Source organism: Phaenicophaeus curvirostris, chromosome 2 (genome assembly GCF_032191515.1).
Source record: "Phaenicophaeus curvirostris isolate KB17595 chromosome 2, BPBGC_Pcur_1.0, whole genome shotgun sequence".
In the NCBI taxonomy this organism is placed as follows: Eukaryota; Metazoa; Chordata; class Aves; order Cuculiformes; family Cuculidae; genus Phaenicophaeus; species Phaenicophaeus curvirostris.
In genome coordinates this window covers 107,503,305-107,531,299 of record NC_091393.1, presented here as the reverse complement: position 1 = coordinate 107,531,299, position 27,995 = coordinate 107,503,305, and the positions used below count along the sequence as shown (strand labels likewise).

General features: G+C 42.5%; 2 protein-coding genes across 2 annotated transcripts in view; one reads left to right on the top strand and one right to left on the bottom strand.

Annotated features, from left to right (window-relative positions):
* The window catches only part of LOC138717113 (baculoviral IAP repeat-containing protein 5-like), a 197,804-nt gene extending 173,344 nt beyond the window's left edge, over positions 1–24,460 (bottom strand). Inside the window, exons 1-4 of the mRNA XM_069850382.1 lie at positions 24,317–24,460; positions 24,127–24,236; positions 23,910–24,027; positions 23,218–23,333 (exon numbers count right to left, since the gene is read on the bottom strand). Coding sequence (XP_069706483.1) covers positions 23,250–23,333; positions 23,910–24,027; positions 24,127–24,236; positions 24,317–24,445 — 441 coding nt within the window. The 5' untranslated portion in view covers positions 24,446–24,460 and the 3' untranslated portion in view covers positions 23,218–23,249. The remainder of the gene's footprint in view (positions 1–23,217; positions 23,334–23,909; positions 24,028–24,126; positions 24,237–24,316) is intronic.
* Positions 20–21,635, top strand: DZANK1 (double zinc ribbon and ankyrin repeat domains 1). The gene is made up of 18 exons (XM_069850387.1): positions 20–39; positions 1,347–1,471; positions 2,054–2,207; positions 3,444–3,561; positions 3,911–4,007; positions 4,745–4,869; positions 5,439–5,524; positions 6,013–6,130; positions 7,085–7,198; positions 8,677–8,769; positions 10,914–11,036; positions 12,084–12,248; positions 13,315–13,543; positions 16,891–16,994; positions 18,410–18,484; positions 19,358–19,454; positions 20,926–21,011; positions 21,286–21,635. Exons 2-18 carry the CDS (start codon positions 1,363–1,365, stop codon positions 21,415–21,417), a joined length of 2,025 nt encoding a protein of 674 aa, XP_069706488.1. The 5' UTR covers positions 20–39; positions 1,347–1,362; the 3' UTR covers positions 21,418–21,635.
* Positions 24,461–27,995: the final 3,535 nt, after the last annotated feature.

The following is a 27,995-nucleotide window of genomic DNA, read 5'->3' as shown; positions in this document are numbered from 1 at the left end:
GGTCCTTGAGGAAAATTACTCTCTGCCCCCTCGTGTCAGGTAAAAATCTGTTCCAGCTGTCGCTGCGTCTCCCGTGACACTGTGTGCAGCCCAAGAGAGTCTGACTGGGAGCTGCCCACACTCCTTAACCGCTGTTCCAGGGAACTCAGCCAAGGAGATGGGCAGCGGCAAGCAGCACCGCAGCTCACCGCCTCACAGTCGCAGTGAGAGCGCAGGCTAACGAACATCTCCCATGCTGACTCATTACTGTCTCCGTTGATGAGTAGCGTAAGAGACGTTCTGGAGGACAGAAGGATTGGTTACAAAACCAAATCCTTCTAGTATATACATGTTTCCTGGCTTATGTATCAATTCCCAAGATCTGGAGTACATCTTTCTGTATTGTAAAGTGTTATTGGCTCCAAATGCACTTGAATTGCGTTGCATGACTATGTAAATGATGATAAATCATGTTTGGCACCTGTTTGATAGGTATATCAAACCACCTTGGCAGCAATGTGGTAAGGAACCAGGAGGCCAGCTAAACTATCCCATAACTACCTTATAGCAGCTTTCCAGTACTGAAAGGGGCTACAGGAAAGCTGGGGAGGGGCTCCGTATCCAGAAGTGCAGGGATAGGATGAGGGGGAATGGTTTTAAGCTGAAAGACGGCAAATTTAGATTATAGAATAGGAAGAAATTCTTTCTTGTGAGTGTCTGAGGCACAGGCACAGGTTGCCCAGAGAAGTAGTGGATGCCCCACCCCTGGAGGTGTTCAAGGCCAGGTTGGATGGGGCTTTGAGCAACCTGATCCAGTGGAAGATATCCCTGCCCATGGCAGGGGTGTTCGAACTGGGTGATCTTTAAGGTCCCTAGCAACCCAAACCATTCTCTGATTCTATGTTATATTCTGATGGCCACAATGAAACGAGAGGCTAGTTCTTCCTGCAAAGGAGTTGACACCACATCTGCCATTGCTAGGGTCAAGATACTTTGCTGTTAATCACTCTGAGCATTTATCCCTGGTGTGTGATGCTAACGCTGTTTTGCTTGAACACATGGAAATCAGACTCAATCAAAGACCAAAGTGAAACAAAGGCAACGTTGCTCATCTCAGACATCATTCACTGTTCTGAAACAGGAGAATAAGTTGTGAGTGTGGTGGTAATTAGGATCTTGCTCCTTTTCAAGGTGAAAATCATGCAAATATTCATGACAACTAACAGTTTAAAGAATCTGGTATTCTGTCTTGTAAGAGAAACAAATTAGACAAGGAATCACATGAAAAGACTGGATTTCTCAATGCATTTTTCTCCTTAGAAATATTATTGTCTGCCTTTTTTGTTTGGTTTTTCTTTTTTTTAAAGATTACTGCTGAAAAAGATGACGGCTGGCTCTGTCTCGGTTCCTCAAGTCATTCCACTACGCATCCCTCTTCCAGGGAAGGCAAAACATGAAATAGACACAAATACTCTCATCGAAATAAAATCAGGTATGAATAAGAGCTCTGACTCTATGTAAAACCTCAAAGCCCACTTCATTAAGAACTTATGAAATTAACCGACCCGGTTTGATACATCAAATATACTTGCACTTAATTTTTTGCAAACACATATTGACACACAACTTATTTCATATATGTTACTGGTCTTAATTGCTTCCAAGACCAACCTCTTATGCTGTTGCGTTTCACTTTGACTGCAAAACCAGTGCATGAAAGTATCGTGTGCCAGGCTCTCTCCAAAGATTGTCCTTACAGGTTTTGAAATGCCACCTTTCCCCGTGGCAGGAAATATCTTTTCTGTCATTAGAATGGACAAGCTGTTGCAGTATTTTTCACACAAAACCACTGCACAGCTACTTTATGAAGAGAAATATTGCTTATCATGAAATTGCATTTGTTGTGTAAGTAATTTTTCATTGGAGGAAGAGTTTTGGTCCCAAACATTCTGTCATTTATGGAACTGCTTTATTTTGTTTACATAAGAAAAATCAAGCATGGTAGCAAGTACTTTCAGCTTGGGTTTCATAGGTTGTATTCAGTTTGGCTAATTCTTTTCTCTATGTCTTTCAGATACACCTGAGGTCTCCATTTATTACACTTTGGATGGAAGTAAACCAGAACTCACTAGGAAACCAGGCTACAGAGAACACAATACATTGAAGTATAATGGTCCTATCATGTTACCAGTTGGGAAGATAATAGTCAAGGCACTGGCAGTTACAGAGTAAGTATCCTCTCTTATTCTAATTATATTTTGTCACAGGACATACATCTTCCTTGTGGCTTGGAGCCACACTGTTTAGAGCACTCCATACTTTGCAAATGTCCCTTTCCCCAGCCAGTTTGCAATCCAAGTGATCTTCATGGGCTGCTTTGACTTCACTTTCTCACAAAGCTTTTCATCCATTAAGTGTTTGTGCGGTTGGATTATCTCTTGGATGTTTATCTCCTGGGCTATGGATGATCCATAGAGGCTGTGGGTGAGAAACTAATAGACTGTGCTTAGAGCTCATCCTTTTGAGTCTGATCATAAAAAATGCCAGAGGCACTAGTATGGTGTTTTCTGGGGTCACTCAGTGATTCAGAAGATTTATAGAAACTGGTCTTCCCAAGAGTCTGCTTAGCTTCTCTCAAAAGAACAGAGAATGCTAAACCTCACTGCTTAAATACAATGTTAGTACAAGGGTTAAGTACAAGAATAAAGTAAAAATACTGGATTTTACAGTACAGCCACTGACTTTCTCCAAACTACCTTCATGCTTAGAGACAGAGAGAGGACACACTCATTCTCTGTCTGTGCTCTGTCCTATTATCTTTTATTTCCAAGGGAGCAGAGACTTCCATGCCCCTGAGGATTTGTGTTTGCCGTTCCCTGCACTTAGACCTGCAGGGAGCCTTTGCTTGTGTCTGCACTGGAATTTAACCACACAAACCTAGGCCTATGTGTATTTTCCGATATTACTACTTGGATAACACTTGTTTCCAATATGTTTTCATTAAGACATTTTCAGGTGGACTAGAATGACAGTAAATCCTAAATGAGCAATTTGGTCATTTACAGCCATTTTAACACTACTGCTGTAGTTTAATGACAGTTGCTACATCAAATGAATAGGATGCAACCTACTGCTTGACTGGCAAAATGAATATGGTATTATGAATGCAAAAAAAGTCTTCCTCGCCTCTCTTTTCTGCGATACTGGCAAACAGTGGTTATACTAGAAAGCAGATAAAGGATTATCAAGGGTTTTAAAGATGTTGAGGGATTGAAATATCCATACATGTTTTTCAGTAACTTCTTAATGTGCATTTTAAACTGAAAATACATTTAAAAAGAACAGAAGAAGGCAGTAGTTACTGAGAATATTGCCCAGGATTACACTTCCTAACTGAAATAATGACTCATAAGCTGCACGTGGATTTATGGCATGTTCATAGCTTTATGAACACTGCTTTTCAGGGACTGCCGGGAGAGTACAGTTGTAACAAAGGTATTTCTGGTAGAGTACAAGCAACCAAACATCCTTTTCTCTGTTGAAGACAATGACAAGAATTTCCTCAAAGATATCGCCACACAGGCAAGTTTTAGCAAAGTTAACTCCTTGTCTGAATATAAAATGTGGTGTGCATGATATTGCTTACAGATTAAACCTTGATTGCCTATAATATTCTGTATTTTATTACCTCTGTTTGCCCTTCTTTGCTGTTTCAGTCCTTTCTGTAATACTAACATTTCAATGATACTGTCTTTTTTTTGTTCTCCTTCACTGTTTTTTCATTACCAGTTAAGGTCAAGTACTTTTCAAGTAAACATATAAGATTTTTCAAATGCTGCCATGGAAAATAAGCATGTACTTTCACAAATACCTATAGCAGAAGAGGATTAGAACAAATTAAAATTGGAATTCACATGGAATTACTTTTTAGGAGAGAGAAGGTGGGATGTGTACTACAACACTAAAGAAGAATGGAGAGAATGTGGAAATTAAGCCTGCCTGGAGTGAAGAACCCCAAGATTTTCAAGGTATAGTATTACTTCATAAGACCAAAACAGATTTCTGTCTTAGCTGAAAACAGGCAGTGTAAGGTTTTCCTCTTATATTGCTGGTAAAACCACCTCAGAAGACAGAAGATCCCCTTGGAATTCCAGTTTTGGTTGCTCAACTGCAAATAGAGAACAAAAATTACCTTCCATACATATCACATTACCTCTTAAGAAGTCATTCATATCTGAGCAATGTAACAAGGCCCAGCATGTATTTCCCTTTGTGCCAGGAAAAGCTGTTAAATTTATGGGATTGCAAATCCTTTATGGAGTACTTTACTGATATTTGCTTGCAGTAATGTTCTAAAATGAGTACACAAAGCAGAAATGAAAGCTTGAACCGTATTTTCTCTATAGATGAAGCCCGTTGTTCCGTGGTAATGGCAATAGGAATGTTTATGAGCAGGGACTTATATTAATGTTTACTCATTAATTTTCTCTTAGGAGCTGGATATTTTTTCAGCACGCAGGAAGGAAGAAAACTGTAAATAGAGACAAATACAAAAGTAAGCTGTTTCAGAGAGGAATGAGGTTTCTTCTGGTTTAATTTTCTGTAGTTCCATGTAGGTTATTTGAACCCAATATCTGGATGTCAAATACATTTTAAAATATGCTCAGCTATTGGAATTTAAAATGAGAGTATGTAACATTTCTGTTAAGATACGTGTTAACTGTGTGAACTGAATGACAGTGGAATAACAGGATTGTAACTTTAGACTTGGAAACAGAAAGAAAGGCTGCACACAGGTCCCTGCAAGGTCCACAGCACCTTCCTAGTCATTTGGAGACAAGAGAGTACAGAGAGGAATCCTCCTCAGCACTACCAACAGAGTCGTTACAGGTAAGCAAAGGGGTGTTGAGAACCGTAAAACCCTATCTTCAGAACTGAGCTCTAAAAAAAAAAAAAAGACGTGAAGATTTGCGACCATTTTCATGTTATGCCCTAGAAATCGATGCCTTTGGCTCTATTATCCAGCATTAATTTACACTTACTGGTAATGACACACTGGAATAGGAATGCCCAAAGCAGTACCCAGTTGTCAGTAAAGGCAAAACCAGGCAAAGCAAATTAACAATGCCTGTATTCCTGCTATTTCTCTTCTAATGTATTACTGAATCTGCCATTAGCAAACAACTGTTGCCCTAGGTTGACAAGTTGATATTTAGAACTTAGTATTCGGTAATACTGTCTTGGAAGTAAACAGCAAGACATTGATTTACTTTTATTGGAAAACGCCCTTAATGTGGGCCCTTAATGTAGTTAATGAGGGAGTCAGGTGTAGTAGATATTCCTTAACACAATGCATTTCTGTGCAGTTTGTTCCAAATCACATATGTAGCTGATTTTGCTATTCATATACATTTTGCAAATATTTGCTTACTATGGCTAAAGAATTCTCTTTATTTCAGTTTGCTGGTTCTTCTGCAGTGACTAGCCGGAAAAGCTTATCTAGCTCACAAGTAGCCAGGATCCAGAGGGAAATAGATTTCCTTAGGTAAGTGACTTCTTAACATATTTGTCTTTGGAAAGTAACTGAGTAGTTGCCTTTTGCAACCAGGTTGCTGAAGAGAAGGGCTTGGTAGTGCTGGTGAACGAGAAGCTCAACATGAGCCAGCAATCTGTGCTTACAGCCCAGAAAGCCAACTGTTGCTTTGAGCAGCCTGATCCAGTGGAAGGTGTCCCTGCCCATGGCAGGGGGGTTGGAACTGAATGAACATTAGGACCCCTTCCAATGCAAACCAATCTGTGATTCTATGATTCTATTCTGTATTATGAGGCTCTATACAAAAGAGGAACACAAGGACAGATACTGAGGTTCAGAACCTCATGGAACCTGGGCAAGGTCTGGTGGACCACCATAGGCTGGAAACAACAACTGGGAAATTAATGGTCCATGTCCTAGCACAGCAGGTTTCAGATTAATCATTACAGTGTAGTTTTACAATACCAAAACAATCCCAGCCAGTTTGTTCTTATTCTCAGATGCACACGCTGTTCTGCACCTCGCCTGTCTGACCCCTTGGCTCACTTCTGCCAGGAATGCGGATCTCCTATCCCACCTGTGCCAGTACATCGCTTCCCACCTCCTGAAGGAGCACAGGTCGGAAAAACATCATAACAGTCAATAAATCCTCTTTGGAGAAACCAACTTCCTCAGCAAATCACACATTCAACACTGGCATAACCGTTATTTAGTTACATGTTCGTTTGGGAAGCTCTGTTCTGATTGTTTTATTTTATTCAATACCTTTAGCAGTGGTTCTAGTTCTTGGATGATGGGGAAAATTAACCATAGATTGCTTCAAGTGCAATATATTTTAATAAGGATAACAATGAAAATGTAAATTGTGGGGTTTTTCACTTGTGCCAGGAAACATCACCAAATTCCAATTCCTCCTCATCCTAAAACAACAACCTCCGCAACTTCAGGACCTGCACATGCATCTCATCCATTGCTAATTAGTGCAGTTAGTTAGTAACTAGTGCCTCTGTCATAGCTGTAAAGATCCATCTAAAATGCCTGAAACCCTGGCATGTGTGGGCATCTGTAAGAGCACTGAGTTGTTACAGTGCTGCCTATAACTATCCTCTCTAAGCTCTTCCCAAGAGATGATAATAACCTGATCTAACAAATCAACCATGTATTTTTTTTTTTGTGTATCTTCAGAAAGTTGTCTTGTCTGGGGCAATGCTACAGCTTCAAGTGATGACTGAGAATACTCGGCACCTCTTTAGATTAGGTTCATAATTAAGCAGATTTTAACTACTTGTACATGTTTTATAGTAGCATTTTAAATCTACTGAAAATTATCTTGGTACCTTTCTGGACTATTTATAGTAGTCTATAAAGCATCCGCTTTCAGTTGTCTTCATATTTTCTCAATAGCCTTTGATCTTTGAGGATCAACGTCAGCATCTGTTGCTGTCAGTTGCAGCATTTCCAGTGACTTTGCCACTGATGTAGACTATAATCAGGCAAATATTTAAAATCCCAGGATAACCTTAATGATCTCATTATGGTTTTTAATATGCTGTAATGTGGCTTTTTCTTCAGATGGCACCGTGTCTTGAGTGCAAACATCTTGTGCCAATGAATACCCCCTCTTGCATTGTATGTGAGTCGCCCATAGCTCCACAGCTGCAGCCCCAAACCAAAGTCTGCGTAAAGGTAATTGAGAATAAATACAACAAATGAGCAATTTACCTCCTGTCCTGCATTTTCCTAACAGAAGACTTCATTACAAATATTGTGATCCGACTTGAGTTTGAGTAATTACCTTATGACAGCTTTAAGAATTAGTAGGATTAAAAGTGGCTTTATTAGAAATAAGCATTAAAGGGTAAAGCACATACACTCAGGAAAGGATGTTGAAGACCACACGATGTAGCAGCTGAATGATGGAAATGCATGCACTTGTGTTCAGTAGAAAGATGTAGTATGATTCTGTTTTATGGCCTTAGTATTACTAAGGATTTTAAATTTGAATATGTCCTTATTACATTAGAGCACAGTCTTGACCAGTGATCCAAAGGTGCTGGTGGTCTTAACTAGACAAAAATACTCCCTACCTAGGGGCACAGGGACCCAGTGACACAGGACATGGAAAAGTCTGAGGTACTGACTGGCTTCTTCACTTCAGCCTTTATTAGTAAAATCAGCTTTCAGAGATTTTAGCCTTAGGCTGAAAGAGGGAAGATTTAGATGAGTTATGAGGAAGAAATGTTTTACTGTGAGGGTGGTGAGGCACTGGCACAGGCTGCCTGGAGAAATCGTGGCTGCCCCATCCCTGGAGGTGTTCAAGGCCAAGCTGGATAGGTCTTTGTGTAACTTGATCAAGTGGAAGGTGTCCCTGCCCATGACAAGGGGTTGGAACTGGATGAGCTTTAAGATCCCATCCAACCCAAACCATTCCATGATTCTATAAAATCCAAGGCCTTGGAGACCAGTGGTGAAAGCCTGAAGGAAGGAAAGCTAAGCCATTAATGGAAGAGGATTGGGTTAGAGAATACATAAAGAAACTGGACATACATAAGTTCATAGGCCCTGATGGGATACGCTCATGAGTGCGGAGTGAGTTGGGTGATGTTATTGGGATCTTCCAATAATCTTTGAACAATCATGACAACTGGGAGAAGTTCCTGAGGGCTGGAGGAAAATAATAATCATCATCCTTGTCCTTGCAGATACTGGTCTGTTCTGTGTGAGTGCAGTGCTTAAGCAAGCTGACACTAATATATACGCCAATCCTGACAATATTCCAGAAGCATTTGGGCAACGCCCTGAGACACCTGATATGAGTGTTGGGGTTGTCCTGTGCAGGGACAGGAATTGGACTCAATGATCCTTATGGGTCCTTTCCAACTTAGGACATTCTATGATACTATGAAATACCTGGAGATATTCTTGCTGGATCTCCTGAGGAAACCGTACTGTAGTTTAAAATGTATTGTTGGCAAGAAACATAGGTTTATGATGACCAGGCACTAGGGGTTAACAAAATTCTGAAGCACACAGCACAGATTTGAAGGATCTCTTCTCTCTGCAGAGCTGAATAAGCACAGCACTATGTAAGGGCAAGTCCTCTTCTTATTGTTGTTCACAGCTTTCAAACACTGTGTGACATGTATTCCTTCTCTATTTTAAAGGGCAAAGTAATTTGTCAGGCGTGTGGCACAGGAAATCCTCTTCACCATAAACACTGTGTGACCTGTGAAAGTGAACTGCCTGATGGACACAAGGTAAGGCTTCTTCAGTCAAACTAGGGTTAATCAAATCAAGGTGTAGCATTCTTTTTCTTTGGAAAGCTGAAGTAATACCCACGTGTGCCCATATTACAAACGCAGAGATGTCTTTGCCATGCCATATTCAAGCCCAGTACTCCCACTGATTCTCCATCACAAATGCCCAGCTAAATATAATTATATCATATACCTTCAAGTTGCTCCTGTAGAAGTCAGGATTGCAAATGCCATTGTGAAAGCTCCAAAGGCTCTTAGAAAATGGGTAGTCGTGGCTCCAAGGAACTCCTGGTTTTGTTCAGATTATTCTCGACTGCAAACTTGAGTACATAGATCAGGAAGATAATTCTTGCTGATTTCAATTATTTTGTGAAAACAAATATTCTTTTACATTATTTTTATCTCTATTTGCTGCTTCCCCTACATGGGTACAGCTACTGTGTTTGTATTTGGCTGTGACTCTGCACAGAGATGAGAAAAGCAGTGATAAAATTTCCGGCTAAAACTGCTGTCTATTTCAGCTTCCCATATAGTTTGCTTATTTCTTTCCTTGGATGAATTTTACTTACAGTTCTTGTATGAAAAATCCTGTGTGAAAACCTCATGGTACATTTCACTTCTCCAGGTTGTGATAAATACAGAAATGAGGGAAGAATAATGAAGTTAATTGTAATGGCAGCATCCTGAGTTTTAAAACTGTCGGTAGCAAGATGCAAAGGTCTCTTCTGTAGCCACTGAGGTGTCATTATTTCAAAGTGGATTTATGTAAGGATTTATACTTACCCAAGATAAACATATGTTTAGGTGCTCCACTGAATGTAGATATTAATATGTAGCTGCATGTGTTGTTGGGCATGTGGCTTGAATGGTGAGACCCATAAGAGTGGTGAGAGAACTTTAAATGCTTTCTAAGAATTATTAATAGCAGTCAGAAATTTTATTAATAATGGTAATTGATTAGTGATAACCAATAGTAATTCCTGGACAGTTAATAATTAGTAATAATGGTGATATCACTATTAATGGACATTAAATACTTTAGATTTAGAACATATTTAGACTTGTGTCCTTCTAGATATTCCAAATGAATTTTGTTCAAATTGTTCAAATCACATTGTTCAATTTGCAATGCGGGTAACAGCTGAAAACAGGACGCTTTTGTGTTTGCTTACTTGCTGTTGTGACATCTGTAATCAAAATCCTGTTCCTTCAGATCTGTTCATTATCCATATTCCTGACTTGCAGAGAAAATAAACTGCATAAACCCTGAGACAAAGCCTAACAAAACATTTTAAGACCTGCTTGGCCTAACTGGGATCTATACTCAACCTCTAGAAGTTTCAGCTGAAATACCTGTTTTCTTTTCCATACCCCTCTAAGTTAATTGTAGTAGGACAGCTGGGTAATCTATAACCTGTATGAGGTAGAGAGGGCAAAGAAACCATTTATGTAGCAAATACCAAAGTGAGAGAAAACTCATTGTTTGAACATACTCTCCCTGCTGTACTACTACGAAGAAAAATAACTGTTGTGTTTTGGGTTTGAATATAAGCTTATCAGCAGAGAAACCTCCCTCTAATCTGTGAGTTTACTTATAGATGGGGCTGTATTAATAAATACGCAGTCTAAAAGTGCACCATTGATAAGGAAATATAATGTGTTTGCACTCAGTTCTACTAAAATATTTAAAAACTAATTAATGCCGCATTTTACTGTGGTCTTGTAATGAAAAAAATTTACAGGTTAGATCCAAGTCAGACTGTTGCTTATTCTAATTTGAAATAATTCTTTTAGGCTAATTATTACTTTATGATATCAAAGTAGCTTGCTTTTCTTTTTCCTCTTATTTGACTTGTCAACTTTATGAACTTTTCTTCCTGAGAAGTTTAAATTAGATATTAGGAAGATTTTTTTCACACTGAGGGTGGTGAAACACTGACATAGGTTACCCAGAGATGTGGTGGGTGCCCCATCCTTGGAAACATTCAAGGTCAGGTTAGACTGGGGCTCTGAGCAACCTGATCTGGTTGAAGGTGTCCCTCCTTACTGCAGAGGGGTTGACTTACATGACATCTAAAGGTCCTTTCCAACCCAAACCATTCTATGATTCTCTTTTCTCTCTAATGGTTATTTTGTTTTATTAGCCCGCATTTGGAGGAGACACCCACCAGCCTTACCACAGCCGGCAAAGGAAGACAGTTTCGTGCTCAAAATGCAGTCGCATTAACCAGTGTGATGCCCGTTTCTGTGACTGGTGTGGAGCCAAGGCATGTGCCCTCAGTGTTTGTGGTGACAAACCTGGTTTTACCTATCTGTAACCTGCAGCAATTTCAAACCTCTCTTTGCAAAACTCGTGTCAGTTAGCACACAGCTTAGTAGTACCAAAACAGTCACTCAGAGCACATAGGATTATGTAAAGAAAAATAAAAGGCTTGGATAACATCCTAACTGCACATCAGTCAGTGGCTTAAGGGTTTAGGGATGTAAACAAATTTCCATGAGTCAATGAGCTGATGCTGGTGCTCGTTGACTCAGTTGACATGCAACAGCAGAGTGCTCTGCCAATGTAACTTATCCATCAGAGGGTAAAGTACAGGCACAAATGCACATTTTCCCATATTCCCAGAGTACTCTGGACTATGGTTACCTATTCAGGCAATTACCAGAAAGGAGGTGATGCATGCAATTTTTTTGACTGAAGGCCTCATTAGCTTCAAAAAAGACAAGTACTTAACTGCTGCTCAGTAGAGCTTTTGCATGTTACAAAATAAATAAAATAATAACATAATAATAAAACGCAGTAAATAAAAAGAGTTACAGGCACAGTCTTGTTTTTTTTGTGTTGGTCCTCATATGTCTTTATAGGTTTAATGTTTCAATCTAAGATCACACTCACAGAGACTTTTATTCCCCTGTGAGCTGAGCCTACACACAATTTGAAACACTCCTGTATACACGCAGAACCATTGGTTCTGTACCATAACAAGGGACTTGGAGATGGTCTAAGTGTTGAACTGGAAATAACTGCAGTCAGTATTCAGTATCAGACCACCAGACCAGTAACTACAGGGAATTGCCAAAGGAAATAAGTTTTTTTGAAAATATATGTTAAAAAATAACATACCGTACTGCTAGATCTGTCTGAAAAAATGTTTGCCTCCATAGTATAGCCTGGTATTCTGGTTAATATTTCTACTCTAGTGGTTTTAGGCAGTGCTATTTTACTTCCTTTTAATTCACTCTGCTGCTGTTATCATTCCTGAACTGTGCATCCCGTGTTTCTATAGTGACAAGTGTTCCATTGAACCTTTCAGCCTGGACCTCCTCCATCCTACTTTTCTTGTGTCAAGTGTGGTACAAGCAACCGTCCATACGCTCGCTTCTGTGGGTCCTGCGGCATTTACATAGAGCTCCCATCAAGGATGGGCTCTCAGAATGACAGTTCCGTGGATGTTGGTGACTCACTGGAGTTTTCTGAGGTAGGAGACAGTATTACAAAGCAGGATTTGAACACAGCCAAAACTTTCACCTGCTGCAGGTATAGATCAGCACAACTCCTTTTGCTTCCTCTTTGAGACAATGCTATGGTCTTTGAGTGTGCTAAGGGCAAGACCAAGGGTGTGCCTACTCTGAGAAGTGCTTTCTGCCCCAAAAAAGCCTTAGCCAAAGGCCTTAAGACAGCCTGGGATAGTTGGGCTTGTACAGACTGGAGAAGAGAAGGCTCAGAGGAGGCCTTCTAGCAGCCTTCCAGTGCTGAAAGGGGCTGTAGGAAAGCTGGAAGGGGCTCTTTATGAGGGAGTGCAGGGATAGGCAAGGGGAAACAGTTTTAAGCTGTAAGAGGGGAGATTTAGATGAGATACTAGGATGAAATATTTTCCTGTGAGAGCAAGGAGGCACTGGCCTGGGAGGCACTGGCCTGGGAGGCACTGGCCCAGGTTGCCCAGAGAAGTGGTTGCCCCATCCCGGGAGGTGTTCAAAGCTGGGCTCGATGAGGTGTTGAGCAGGCTGATCCAGTGGAAAGTGTCCCTGCCCATGGCAGGGCGGGTGGAACTGGATGGGCTTTAAGGTCCCTTCCAGCCCAAAGCGTTCTATGATTCTATGATATTCCAGCCTTATTCTGAATAGCAAAGTGAGATACAATTAGCTTTTCAAAGTCCTAACTCTTCAAGTTCTTCTGTCTTATTACTGGTGAATTATTTGTGTGCTGCTGACACAAGGTCATTTCATGCGTATGTACCAGTGTTTTTAGAACTCTAAAATGATAACTGCTAGCAAGGCCAGCTTTTTTGCCATTCTGCTGGCAATCCTGAAGGGTTTTGCTTTTGCTTGAATATTTGTGATAAGTTGCATCATTGTTGCAGGCTGTTAATTAAAATCAAGAATTGTTAATGATTCTTCCTGCTAGCTTTTTCATTATTTTACAATTTTGTGTACTGTTCTAGTTAATTTCTGCTTGTAAGCCATCTAATTATATCTAATTATATTACTTCTTATATTATTTATATTATATATCTAATTATATTCCTTTCCCTCCACACCCCACAGGCTAAACGATTTCAAGCTCAAGTTGCCTGGCAGCCTCTTCCTATTTCCTTGCCCAAATCAACAGCGGAACTAAAAGAAACAGGAGATAAAGGAACCCAAACCATTGGCCTTTTTTACCCATCTAGCAAACTCTTGGAAAAGAAGGAACTTGAGCTGATTTCACAAAAGGAAAAGCTGGAAAAGATGAGTGATCGTAAACCTCTCCTCACAACCATTAGTCCTGGAAAAGGTTAGTTTGATTTTGTGTTTTCTAAACACAGCTGCAATGTATGACCTTGCTTTTTCTTGAAAAGATTGTAGTCTACAGAACGTACCATCAGTAGGACACTGATTTCTGTCTTTACAAGCCTGTAGTGTAAGTGCAGTGCCTTGGAACTCAATCACTGATCCCCATCAACAGCTAAAAGTAAGCCTATCAACAGTGTCTAGATCATGGTTACTGACCCTTGTGCAGCCTTACTTGTTTCCTAATACTTTGGTTTCGTCTGATCCTACCAGACCAGGGCAGGTGTCCTATGTTTGAGCCAGAAGCCCCTGGAAAACCACCCCACTTCCTGGCACCCTCCCTGCCATGCAAAGCTTAGTTAGAACCATGATAGCACCTGCTATGAATATTGTTAAACAAAACACAGGATATCGTAGCTCTTGAAAAGTAGGATGAGATTTATCTACATGAAGAACTTGTTTGGGGTATTGCTGTGGAGTAAAATATAGGAGTTTTGGAAACAAAGGAAATTAATCTAGAGAAGGAGATTCTTAACAGGACTACAAAATATTAGGATTGGTAGAAACCATGAGAGCTCCTGTAAGCCCTGTCTTCCAGCCCCTCAAAGATATCAGTGCATCTGCATCTCTCAACACAGAGGGTGTCCACACACAGACTCCTGACTGCATCACAACTGCAGACAACTTTGTGTCACAGTCCTTGGTTTGGTCAGTTAGTTCTTTGTGGCATTACTGCACTGTTTGTTGTAATTAAAAAGTTTGGGATTTGTAGAGATTTTAGCTTTATTCTCCTGGGACAACTCCCAGTTTCAGCTCTCTTGATACCAAACCCTTGAAGATAACCCATCAGTATTATTTAGCAACCTAATAAATGGCCCAGTTTGTAAAGCTGTAGTTAGTCTGACAGGGCATTCTAGGAATTCAGTTAATTTTCAATCACTACTGCATCAAACTGTGGTTTGGAGGAGCAATTACTTTTTTTTGATCCGTTTTCCCATGTGTTTTCTAAAATCAGAGGGCCAAACCCTCAGGCCATCATCAGAATTATTTATCTATTTGGTAGAGAAAGTTGCTGATGAATGTTAGGAATCCCTGTTTAAACTTTATTTATAAATATCCAGATTATGCACTTTTCTTTTTAAAGTGATCACTAGGAAATCTGTTTTCCGGCTCTCTCACACTGAAATGTGGCATGTTCTCTTAGACGTTACTGTAGGAAATATAACACTTGACTCAACATGTCAGAGAGCTTAATTTAGTCAGAGATAATAAAAGACTGGCCCACAATAGTGCTGAGAGAAAATAAAAAGTAACACTGAACACTCATTTATCTCTGTCAGGAGGACAGCTCTTGGCTTGTAAGTGAGAACTCCCTTCACTGGGAAAGAAATTCCAAACTGCATTTGATCTATGTTAATTCCTATCCGTTTAGCAGAGGGAGCTTTGTTGTGGTTGTGCTGTGTGATGTATTCTCCTGCCAAGGGCTGAGGAAGGTATTTTGTTTTATAAATCAATAAATGTCTGTTGCAGTCAGGGCTTTGAGGCTGTTCCCTTTCCTCGATGCTGAGCTGTGTGTATGGCTTGAAACTACGTGTATCAACAAGACCGTATGCTGTCATCCAGGGAAATCGATGCCAAATATGTCCATTATTTCTTCAATTCAAACAGTATCAGACATTTGATATTAAAGTTTTTAAATATAAATGATTTAATAAGTGATTTTTTTTCTAATTTCTTGACCATAACAGCCATTAACATACCTTCTTTTCTTTTGCGAAGATTAAAAAAAAAAAACAGTAGGACAGGGAGAAATAACAGCAACACCAAAAAGCTAATCCCCTGATTTGCGTGTATGTATTTTTCCCCTGTACTTTCAGTCTGTTTTGAACAGGAGCCAAATCAGTTACCAGGTAAGCTTTACAAAGAAGCCTCTCCCTGCTCCGAACAGTAAATCAGTGCAAGATAGGCGTAATCACCTACTGACAGCATGAGTTCAGGTATTCCATCAGTGCTGCCAAAAATCCTTTCAAGTGTAATAAAACATCAAACACACAGGAATATGTTCGTGGCATCTAGATTTTTAATTACTATTTTCAACCTGTATTATATTATATATATAGTATTGTATCATATTTGTTCAAGACCAGTTGGATGAGGCTTTGAGCAACTTGATCCAGTGGAAGGTGTCCCTGCCCATGGCAGAGGATTGGAACTGAATGGTCTTTAAGGTCCCTTCCAACCTAAACCATTCTATGATTAGTTTTCACATGTGAAACCGTGGTAGGGAGCAATTTATATAGCTCTGTGGATCCTTCTTTTCATATTCCTTTAAAGCTGCCTAACAAATAAAACTTGCCGGTTTAGTTTGTCATAGTTTCTAGCAGTTCAATCTTGGATGAGTCCTCCAAGCACAGAAATCCTTGTGCACTTGCCTTCTTTTGTAAAAGTCAGAACAGCGCTTTCCTCCTTACATGGCTGTTTTGAGCTTCACTTAACATGAAGGGAAGGATACGGTCAAAGTAACTTCATTGTGTAAGTTAAGGTTACCTAGCCTATATAATTAATTTACAACTAAAGAAATCATGCTCTGTACTTTTTATAAGTATGCTCAAAAAATCAAGCTAGCCATATCCCGATAACAATCACTTAAGAATAAGAACAAGCCCTTTTGTTTCTTTCTCTGCTTTGGAAATACTTGCAAATACTGCAAAACCTCTAAATGGCTTAGGATGAGTTTTGAATCCAGACTCTTTCAGCATCTAGTGGTTCATGCCCTGAACCAGCATAAAGGAATGCTGACCCTTTCCCAGAGATCCTGACAGGCAAAAGAGCAGGAACACTCAAGCTTTTAACATTCTCTCCTGTGTATAACTGAAAGGCATTTCTTTGGGGAATAATTTACATAGCCCGGAATGCTGTATAGGTTGAGTTACTGTGTCTGCACTATTCAGATGTGGCTTATTGTTACCCGTCAGTGATCTCAGATCAACTAAAAAACAGTTCAGTAATGCACAATTGCTTAGTTCTAATGTTGTACTTTTGTTTTTAATTATCTGGAATACTGTGAAAATATCCTTCACACCGGGCCAGTTTAGGACAATCCTGAGACATTGTTTTGTTGTAAACAGAGATTCCCTGAGAATTAATTATAACCAATAGATAAGGAAGTGTTTAATGGTGGGTTTTTTTAGGTTATAATTCTTTTCTTGATCAGATAAATTTTCTAAGGAAAAATTCAATTATTTTTGCCTCAGTGAAAATATGCTATCTTTAACCCATCCATCAAACAAGTAGAAGAAATATTAATTACAGTTTCAGGGAGTTTTCTCCTGCTTAACTCTCTCTGAACAGGTTACTGGAGAAAACAGTTGGACCACGTCTGCACTCACCTTAGAAGCTACGCTCAGAACAACCTTGAATTCAGAACACTGATTGGAGAACCTCGGATGGGAAGGGTAGGAAGGCGCTCATGAGTAATATCCTCCCGTACAGCCTCATGAAAAGATTATTGTGGCTGCTAGATAAACACTGGGAAAATGAATGTCTCCCTTTTCTTTATGCCTTGACCTGCTTGTGTGTGTAATTTGTTTTGTTGTTCCATTTTTTTTCTCAGTCTTTTAGTGAAGATTTTTCTGCTTCCTTTCCTGTGGCAGTTTTCATTCTCTCACCTCACAGCTGTCATAGAATCATTAGGTTGAAAAATACCTTTGGGGTCATCAACTCCAACCGCACCTGTCCTCTACTAAATCATACTCCTAAGCACTTCATCTGTCCATCTTTTAAATAACTCCAGGGATAGGGACTCAACTACCTCCCTGGGCAGCCTGGTCCAGTGCTTGATAACCCTTTCTGTGAAGGAATATTTCCTAATGTCCAATCTAAACTTCCCCTGATGCAGCTTAAAGCCATTCCCTCTTGTTCTATCACCTATCACTTGGGAGACAAGACCAAAACCCACCTCACTACAATCTCCTTTTAGGTAGTTGTAGACAGTGATTGGTCTGCCTTCAGCCTCCTCTTCTCCAGCCTGAACAATTCCCACAGCCACTCCTCATAAGACTTCTGCTCCAGACACTTCCCCAGCCTTGCTGCCGTCCTCTGAACAAGAAGCGTAGGTCTGTCCTATTGTTTTGAAATCACTGCCCTCAAAAGTAACAAGCGATTCGAAGTAGATGCCAGCTATCTGGGTTTAATACTGGGTTTTTTCCAGTTTTCATGTAGATTAGAAATACAATCAAACTTATCTCAAAATTCCTAACCTGCTGCAATATAAACTTGTCAGCTTCATTCTGCTTCTTTATAATCCCTTATGCACTTATTTATGTATAATTTCAACCATATTCTTGCCAGCAGTTCTGTCTCAATGAATAGATATGGAAAGTTTCCCACATTTTCCTATAGACTGTGTTTTCACGGATCAGTCCATTTAAAGCAGCAAACAGTTCTCCTGGAGGTGGGAGTCCTAAGGATGACACAGCCTTTCCTGCAGCTGGAAAACCTGGGTGGAGGATGACTGAACTTTCATAAAATGTAGCATTATTACATGTGGCACTTAGGGACATGGTTTAGTAGGCACGGTTGTGTTGGGCTGACGGTTGGACTGGATGATCTTAGAGGTCTTTTCCAACTTTAACGATTCTTTTGGGTTCATTTGGCATTCCAGGCATTCCGATATTTCCAGTTACTCAAAACACCCCCTCCCCTTGCTCAGTTAGATGGGAGGTGTTGGTAGAATATCACAAGCAGGCAAAGGCTACGTGTGTGAGTTTGGGTATCGGCTCCCTAATGAGCATTATCAGCAAGACTTGCCCCTAATGCTGTTCCTGTGTACTTTTTGTAAGAGATAGTAACAGCTGCTCTTTCCCTCTAGATTAACTCAGCTGCCATCCACGAGAATGATGATGAAGTCACTATTACACTGAATTACGCTCTTGCTGTTAACAAGGTCAGTTTGAGGATGAGGCTGTTGTTACGCATCTGCTCTAAAGCTGTCACCAGACTAGTCAGTGTAACACTGATATGTTTTAAATTCATATCCAAACAAGAAATTCTTTTGTTCAGAGGGTGTTAACTCATCACTTCAGAGAAAGGAATCTTTTCCTTTTTCTGTTGGAGCTGGCTGAACAGGCATCACAATCTGATTAAGCCAGACTTCATGGATGTTGCTATCATCTTGCATTTCATTAGTTTGCAATTATTTTTTAGCATTCTTCTTTCAGCTGATGTTGTTTGGTCATTCTAGCACCCCTTAGAGACTTTTTTTCAGTGTATATTGTGCTCTTAAGAAATAAGCTTAGTAGTTTTCAGCAGTTTGGAGATAACATTTACCAGAGCCCCTGTTAACCATATTCAGGCACCCAAAATCCCTGCCTCCAGAATTATGTTCTAAAACTCATCCACATATTCATTCCCAGCTTTTCAGAGATGAAAACCTACCATTTCCAAGATCCAAAGTTCAGGCTGTATCTCTCATGCAGAGCCTTTAAAATCTTGCCTTGCCAAGTGGTGCCTGAAAACATGTATTGCATCAGTTCCCAAGTGAGGACTCAGATCTCCAAGGTGGTAGACATGCTTTCATTTAGGTGAGAATCTTAATTTCATGAAGTGAGGTTGTGTCACATTTTTCTTTTTTTTTTTTAAATAAAACATACACCTAGTACAAGGTTTAGGAAAAAAATTGTTTGTCCCAAAAGAGAGTTCTTGTGTTAATTTGAAACTGATATTAAAAGCCTAGATATTTTTTCATATGCGACATCACAGTGTTAAAACAGCATTACATGATAATCTGATTGACTGCTTGTGTTTGATGACTCGACAGGGTATCCATGCTAGTAAATCAGCGAGATTCAGCAGTCTCTCCCTGAATACTCTAACAGAAGCCAGAGATGGACGGGATCACAGTCCATCTGGTTGCGGTGAGGTTTCCCATCTTTATGATAGACTATGAATATCGTAGTTAAGAACATGGAAATGGTGCTTGGAAGGTTCAATGCTAAGATAGACAAGCAAACATATCATCACATTCTACACCTACTTATGTTGAGATTTAAGTCTCAAAATATGGCTAAGTTGAGATTTAAGCAATGTACGGCCTCATGGCAATGCCTCATCTGTAGAGGACAGCTGGAGAGGCCAGTAAACTGCTCCTGCAGCTCACAGCAGCAGTGTCTTTATTATAGTGATAAAACTTCAGATGCTTTGCAGATTCTTGTACAATAGGAGCTACAAATGTCAATATTATCTCTACTTTTGAGCTGTGGCAGGGACTTTGGCTTTGGCATATTTGGCAAAGATAAAAAATTATAAGATTCATTAATTCTAGACCTTGCTTTCAGAGATGCCTAACTTGCATCTCCCATTGATGTTGGTAACAGCTCAGCATTTTAGACATGTCATATTGAACTTATGTATTCTTTAAATGTGAGGGCACTGGTGATGAGTGACATTCCTCAGGGATCAATACTGGGACTCATGCTGTTAAACATCTTTATCGGTGACACAGGCAGTGGGATTGAGGGCACCCTCAGCAAGTGTGCTGGTGACACCAAGCTGTGTGGCATAGTTGACACTCCAAAGGGATGTCATCCAGGTGGACTTAGACAGGCTGGAGCAGTGGGTCTGTGTGAATATCATGAAGTTCACAAGGCCAATCTAAACTGAAAGAGCGGAGATGTAGATTAGAAATAAGGAAGAAATAGTTTCCTGTGAGGGTGGTGAGGCATGGGCTCAGGTTACCCAGAGAAGTCATGGATGCTCCATCCCTGGAGATGTTCAGGGCCAGGCTGGATGACACTTTGAGCAACCTGATCCAGTGAAAGGTGTCCCTGTACGTGGCAGGGGTTGGGAACTGGATGGTCTTTAAGGCCCCTTCCAACCTAAATCTTTCTGATTCTATGGAATCAACCATTTGTAAAGTCAGCAACAGAAATAGAATAGTCAGCACTTTTATCAATTATTAAAAAAAAAGGATATCTGTATCTACTCAAGGTCCTCTACTCTTGTTCTTAAGTATTTTGGAGCTATACACTGAAAAATTGAAAGGTTTTGGTCAAAACAATTAATGAATCTAAGTCAATTCTGTTGAAAAAAAAGACTCAAACCAGCTAGTTAAAAAAACTCACATCACCCACCCCCAATTCCACATTTTATTGAATCTTCCTTTTCAAAACAGCAAGATTTTAAGTCTGTCTGAGTGTAAAACTTTTGTTAAAACCAGTCGGATCTGCAAGAAATATTTCATCACTTTGTCTTGTAGAAAACTCATAAAAATTGCTTTCATTTAACACAAAATATCTTTTTGGATAAATTATTTCCAGATCACTCCATGAACTTCTTTTTAGGATACTGACTTTGCTTTGAATTAACACTTGTTTCCCTTTCTGGTAGGCAAAGACAATCATAATCTTTTCTATCCAACAGGCAAAGTAAAGAGAACAGCATCAAGAACACTAGAAAAAGAAGATGAGCTCCTTGTACGTATCTTCTGCCACTAAAGCAGCACTGAGGTGGAGGAGGGCGTTCAAGTGTAGAAACGGGTTTTAACAGTGACTGAGGTGGTGAGGAGGAAAGGGGACAAAAGTCCAACTTCATATAAAACCTGAAAATTGGTAGCAGACATTTATTACAGAACCAGACAAACCCAAACTTTGTTCCTACTTGGAGCTTTCACACAGTATTAAAGCAAGGTGGAAGCTGAGGAATCTTTATGTCTCTAACAGCTCGACTTCCCTCCTCTGTGTGTTCCAGGGAGCTGACCCAAACTGCACCAGCATCAGGGACCAACCAGCTCTCGCAGCTGCTGTTCTTAACAAGCGCACAAAAGCCGTCTCCCTTCACAAGCAGAGAGGCACCGACGTCGACCAACAGGCCAGACCGTGAGTAAGCAGGGATTCTCTGCCTCGTGCCTGCTGAAGTTTTACCAGCTTCAGAGAATATTAACCTCCTACCCCCTCCTCCAAAAATCTGTACTCAAGGAGCTTTCAAGGCCAAACTTAAACAAATAAACACACCAACCTGCAAGTCATTAAAAATAATGGTATTCACAGTCTTTCTGTCAGCTGCCAGCTTTGAAGGTTTATCATTTGTTAGAAAAGCTGCAGTCCAAGTCCTTCCCCGTATCCACTTCAGCTCAATATGATAAACCACGCTGAAGCCTACCCAAAGAAAAATCACTTTGACTCTTCGTGTCTTCCGTATCTTCCTATTTATTTTCCTTAGATAATTTACTAGACCACCTCTACATGCACCAGGACAGTTTCCTTAGATTTTAAGTCGATTGCTCACTACTCCTATGCAGGTGCTCTCCGTGAGGCAGGTCAGATGGAGGGGAGTGCATCTTGAGTCCTATTATAGTACATACTGTAGCCAGACCTCCAGCTCAGCAACCAGCAATCCACGGTCCACCCACATGGACCCAACTGGAAATACGGAAGGACCAGAAGGAAATACAGACTGGCTGAGGCTCAGTGCTCTTAGCTCAGAGTTGAGTCCTTGCAGGAAGAGGCATCCAGAGATTCTGAAGTGATGCTGCATCAACATTTACCTACAAGCCACTAAACTGGTTCCAATTTACTGGAATTAGTGAAGCAGCTTAAAACAATGTTCTTTATTTACAGCTACAATGCAAACATGAAAAGAACACAAAAGGCTTGTGGGCATATGATTTGGCCGTTACAGCTGGAAATAAGTTATTTCATTATTTGCAAGTAAGCTCAGAGAGGGAATGCTGGACAAACTCGGAAAACCCAGGAGCCCTGGTCTCATTGGTGGATGATTACAGCCACCTTTTCCCCAAGATGGAGCTGAAGGTTCTTCAAGTTTGGGAGCACCAAAGCGCACGCATCCAGTTCTGCCCACAGCCTTCACAATCCAGGTACCACCCACTCAGGCCTCATAACAGGCAAGGATTTAGTACAGGATTCCCCCAGTCCTTCCTGCAGTTCTTCACTGTCTGCACTCTGGTCTGCAAGAGTTCCCTTCCTTTGCAAACCCCTGCAAGGAGAGGGACCAACCAAACCTTCCACAGACATGTTAAGGAGACCTGATGAATACTGATTGATTCAGTCAGACCCCTGAGCAACAGCACTGCAGGATGTACTTAAGAGTAGCTTATTCCCCATTTTGAAGTTAAATTTCATCAGATTCTTTTCCTTCAGAACAATGAACAAAATTACTTTCATCATTTGCCTTCAACTTTTATTTATAAATGCATCAACACGGGGCAGCAGCCAACTGCAAACACAAATTTACAAGGATACAAGGCACACTATGATTTGATATAATCAGAAGTTTTTAGCCAATATCCTGAGTTTTAAAGCTCCTTCCCGTTTTTATTTCCAAAATCATATGAAAACATTTAGTATAAAAATGGAACTGCCCACCAGCTTTTACAAGAAATACAAGTTTTTGGATCAGAGCTACCGGTAGCTCCATAATGGAAAGAGCTGGGTTTAAAAAAAAAATAAAAATAGACCAGGTAAAACCTCAAGTAGTAAACCTTATTAAGCCAACAGGAAGAACAGAAAAAGAATTGTGTACACAGTGCCTTAAACCCCAGGTACTTCCTGGACAGACTCAGGTGAGTAAAGGAGAATTCCGTCTGCTCCTCACAGCGATGGCCATTCTGACAGCAGTCTCCGGAAAAAATAGCTGTTCGGTTGAAGCAGCAGCCAGAGCACAGATGTCAATGGGAAGTGAGGCACTACAGCAGCCTAGGAGATCAGATTCTCTATTTCACGGCGCACGCTCTTGGCCACATCTTCAACATCGCTTACTTTCTGAGAGATTATTTTTTTCTGCAAAGAACAGAACAAATACCTTGCTGTTTACTGCTGAACTGCGCAGTGTAGCAGAAAGTGGGCTATGGTTCCCGTATGGCAAAGGCTGGAAACAAGGAGTCAGGGAAGCAGCAAACCACTTTAGCAGCAGTGTGGTAAGGAACCAGGAGGCCAGCTAAACTATCCTATAACTACATTATAGCAGCTTTCCAGTACTGAAAGTGGCTCAAGGAAAGCTGAGGAAGGGCTCTGAATCCAGGACTGCAGGGATAGGTTGAGGGGGAATGGTTTTAAGCTGAAAGAGGGCAAATTTAGATTAGAGATCAGAAACAAATTCTTTCTTGTGAGGGTCTGAGGCACTGGCACAGGTTTCCCAGAGAAGTGGTGGCTGCCCCATCCCTGGAGGTGTTCAAGGTCAGGCTGGATGAGGCCTTGAGCAACCTGATCCAGTGGGAGGTGTCCCTGCCCATAGCAGGAGGTTGGAACTGGATGGGCTTTAAGGCCCTTTCCAACCCAAACCATGATTCTACAGTAAATAACTTGTCCAGCCTCACAGAGGTGCAGGAAAAAATCGCAGTGCTGATGTGTACGTACAATCGCGTTTTTCATTCGTTCCTTGTCCAACTTCAGGAACTCTTGCAACGTCAGGTCAGCAGGAACTTTCTGAAGGGAGAGAAAAGCGCAGCCCGCAGAGTGCTTTTTGTGTTCCTCCCTGAAAAGGACAAGATAAAACGAAGAGGCAAGCGGCTCCCACCCAGCGCAGGAGCCGTTCTCAGTCCCGCGGGACGGGATCCCCTCCATCCCTACTCACAGCGGGTCATCGTCGGGCTCCCAGCCCTCCAGCTCCTTGAAGCAGAAGAAGCACTGCGCCACGTCGGGGCCGTTCTCGCTGGGGCAGTGCACGAACCCCGCCGCCGCCATCTGCGGGCGAGAGGGCCCCGTTAGCCACCGCGCCGCCCGGCGCCGCCCGCCCCGTTAGCCACCGCGCCGCCCAGGCTCACCCGCTCGGGCGTGCAGGCGCAGCCCTCCGTGAAGGGCCAGTTGCGGAAGGTGGCGGCGCGGGTCGGGGCGAGGTAGAAGCGCCACTGCTCGGGCATCGCCGCCAGCGCCGCAGCCTCCGCCTCCGCCATGGCGCGATTCAAACGGCGGCGGGCGCGCAGGGCACGGCGGGAGCGGCGCCGCGGGGGACGCCGGGAGCTGTAGTCCCGCCGCGGGGGCTGCCGGGAGCTGTAGTCCCGGCAGAGGGAGCTGCCGGAAGGTAGAGACCCGCAGAGTCGAAGCGTGTCCTGAGCTGGAAGAGACCGCGGGGGTCCTGGTGCCCAGCTCCTGCCCCGGCACAGGGCACCCCAACATTCGCACTGTGTGTCTGAGGGCATTAGCCAAATGCTTCTGGAATATTGTCAGGATTGGCACTGTGACTGCCTCCCTGGGCAGCCTGTGCCAGTGCTCCATCACCCTCTGGGTGAAGAACCTTTTCCTAATATCCAACCTAATCCTCCCCTGGCACATCTTCCTGTCATTCCCTCGGGTACAGAGCTCAGCACCTGCTTTTCCTCCTCCTCTTATGAGGAAACTACAGACCACAATGAGGCCTCCCCTCAGTCTCCTCCAGGCTGAACAGACCAAGTGGCTTCAGCCACTCCTCATACAGCTTCCCCTCCAAGCCCTTCACCAAATTTGTCTCCTCCTCTGGACCCTCTCAGTAGCTTTATGTCCTTTTTATTCTGTGGTGCTCAAACGGCACCCAGTGCCCAAGGTGGGGCCACACCAGTGCGGAGCAGAGTGGGACAAGCCCTTTCCTGGTGGTGCTGGTGATGCCGTGCTGGATGCCCCCGCGGACATGGTTCCCCTCTTGGCTGCCAGGGCACTGCTGGCTCGTGTTCCACTTGCCATCAACCAGTACCCTCAGATCCCTTTCTGCAGGGCTGCTCTCCAGCCTCTCACTCCCTGTATGGACATCCAGGGCTGCCGTGTCCCTGGTGCAAATATCAGCACTTTCCTTTGTTTTACTCCATGCAGCTGGAGATTGCCCAGCTCTCCAGGTTGTCCAGATCCCTTTTTGCTCACAACAGTCTCTTTTCTCACAACAGTGTCAACAGCTCACCCCAATGTTTTGTCACCCACAAACTTAGTTGTTAAACCTTCAAGTCCTGCCTCCAAGCCATTTATGAAGACTTTAAAGTGCGCTGGAGCTAAGATGGATCCCTGCAGAACCTCACTACTGCATGACCGCCAGCTCAGTGTAACCCCATCATTAAAATCATAGAAACAAAGAATGGTTTTGGCTGGAAGGGAACTCAAAGACCACCTAGTTCCAGCCCCCACATTGTGGTCAGGGACATCTTCCACTGGATCATGTTGCTCAAAGCCTCATCCAACCTGGCCTTGAACACCTCCAGGGGTGGGGCAGCCACAATTTCTGTGGGCAACCTGTGTCCGTGCCTCACCACCCTCACAGGAAAACATTTCTTCATAACTTCTCATCTAAATCTCCCCTCTTTCATCTTAAAACCATTCCCCCTCATCCTATCCCTGCACTCCCTGATCAAGAGCCCCTCCTAGCTTTCCTGCAGCCCCTTTCAGAACTGGAAGGCTGCTACCATGAGAAACCTGAATGGTTCCAAGCAGCTCAAGTCCACTGCTTGAATGGTCATGCACAGCTGGCTTTCTCTGAAACAGATAAGGCCCTTCAAGGCACGAAATGAAACAAACTGTGTGCTTTTAGCACTCAGCTTCCCTCTTTGTGCTGCGGAGACCACCATGATGAGTTACATTTGCTGTGAGTAAGAAAGCCAGCACCCACCTCTCTTTACAATACGATTACTCTGTGCTTCCGTGAGCTGCGCAGTGACTGTAGCGGTGACTGCGGTTGCGAAAGACAGCCCAGTTTAACAGAACAAAGTTTTCCTGAAGACTAAAGCAGGAACCTCACCCTTTACTAATAGAGCAGCAAAACCTGAACCTTCCCTGCGCTTGTCTGAGCTGTGATACTTCACAACCAGGAAGCTGCCCATGGCTTATCCTGCCATGGCTGAGCTGGGTAAATACTGGGATCATTGTGTAGTGGTCAGTAATTTTGTAGAAGTGATACTTTGTGATTTACTTTGAAAGAGAATCCTCTTTCCTTAGAGTCCTGATGTTGCACATACCGGTGCTGAATGCTTCCCTTCCAGTTTCAGGGTCAATCTGAGGGAAGAAGGAAAAGTCTGCCTGGTCCGTTCATGTGAGGATGTGCTTCCTTGCAGACTCACCTGCTTGTGACGCTAAGCTCTTAGCCACTGGTTGAGCTAAGCCATCTTTATCTCTTATCTCTGACTACTTTGCTTACACCAGCTTGCTCCAGGAGGTAACCAGGTCCACGGGGTTGCTTCTCTTTAGCCACTGCATTTTCTTCTGGAGAAGACTCATTGCTTGCCGCATCAGACAGTGCAGGAAATGGAGCCCCGGCCGCTATGATGGATGAGTAGCCAGATCTCGCCCGTAAAACTGGCTGCCTCCTGCCCTGGTGGCAACAAGCCAAATGGCCGGGTGCCGCTTCCTTCTCCAGGCAGGCAGTGAGGGCGAGTTCAGCCGCACCTGCTGCCTGCGGGAAGGGAAGGGTGGCTGCCTGCGGCGAGAATGTGCTGCCACTGCTATGGAGCAGTGGGAGCACCTCTGTGGGTGTCCTGAGCTTCTCCACCAGCTCTGTCAACATGGAAATCCACAGCACCTTCTTTTGAGTGTAATGGGTTTTTTTTTTAAAAAAAAAAAAGGTCAAATTGGCAAATTTGTCCTTCTTCCCCTTGGATTTGTGCTGGAGTCCTCAGCACAGGAAGGACATGGATCTGTTAGAGCAAATCCAGGTGACGCCACAAAGATGAAGAGGGGAGATTTAGGTGGGATATTAGGAAGAAATGTTTTCCTGTGAGAGTGGTGAGGCACTGGCACAGGTTGCCCAGAGAAGTCATGGATACCCTATCCTTGGAGGTGTTCAAGGCCAGGTTGGATGACGCTATGAACACCCTAATGCAGTGGGAGGTGTTCCTGCCTATGGTATGGGGGTTGGAACTGGATGATCTTAAAGGTCCCTTCAGACCCAAACCAGTCTATGATTCTATGATTTAGCGTTTTGGGGAGGAAGTGCTCTCTTGAAAGAATGTTGGAAGCAGTGCCTGTGGAGCCACAAAAGAGAGATGGAGCTGCAGCAGCTATTTTAGAGCTGCTTTAAAGACTGCCGAACTCTGATGATGACTTAGCAAGGGCAGGTAGAGCTCCTTTGCAGCGCTGCTGCATTTCCCCAAGGCTGCCAGCCCTTATCAGATCTCACACCTGATTTCACATCCATGTGCCTGTTACAGGGCTGGCCTCAACCTCTTGTCCTTGGAAGACTCAGCTGAAAATGTGGGAGGAATTCCTGCTCACTAAACAGTTACTCTGTGCTCACCCATACATCCAGCAAAGAAACTCTTAGGGACAGCTTGAGTTGCCAAGAAGTAATAGTGCACCAGTAATGCAGCATTCACCAGTATCCTTCAGATCTGGTTTGCTGGGATCCCTTTGCCAGTCAGGAATGTGTCACAGCTGTTCTTCTTTGCCCGGACCATCAATAAGGCCATCCTTAAGCCAGCCATGCTTACACCCTGTTCCCATCAAAGCCGTAAGGATCTAATAAAAAGCAGTTCAAAGCCTCGACAGATTTCC

Bases quoted from the DNA above. Each gene is read 5' to 3' on its own strand.
- DZANK1 (XM_069850387.1), top strand. From the start codon at position 1,363: ATGACGGCTGGCTCTGTCTCGGTTCCTCAAGTCATTCCACTACGCATC. The intron at 6,131-7,084 runs GTCGGAAAAACA...CTTTTTCTTCAG, and splicing joins CACCTCCTGAAGGAGCACAG to ATGGCACCGTGTCTTGAGTG. The intron at 11,037-12,083 runs GCATGTGCCCTC...TGAACCTTTCAG, and splicing joins GTGACTGGTGTGGAGCCAAG to CCTGGACCTCCTCCATCCTA.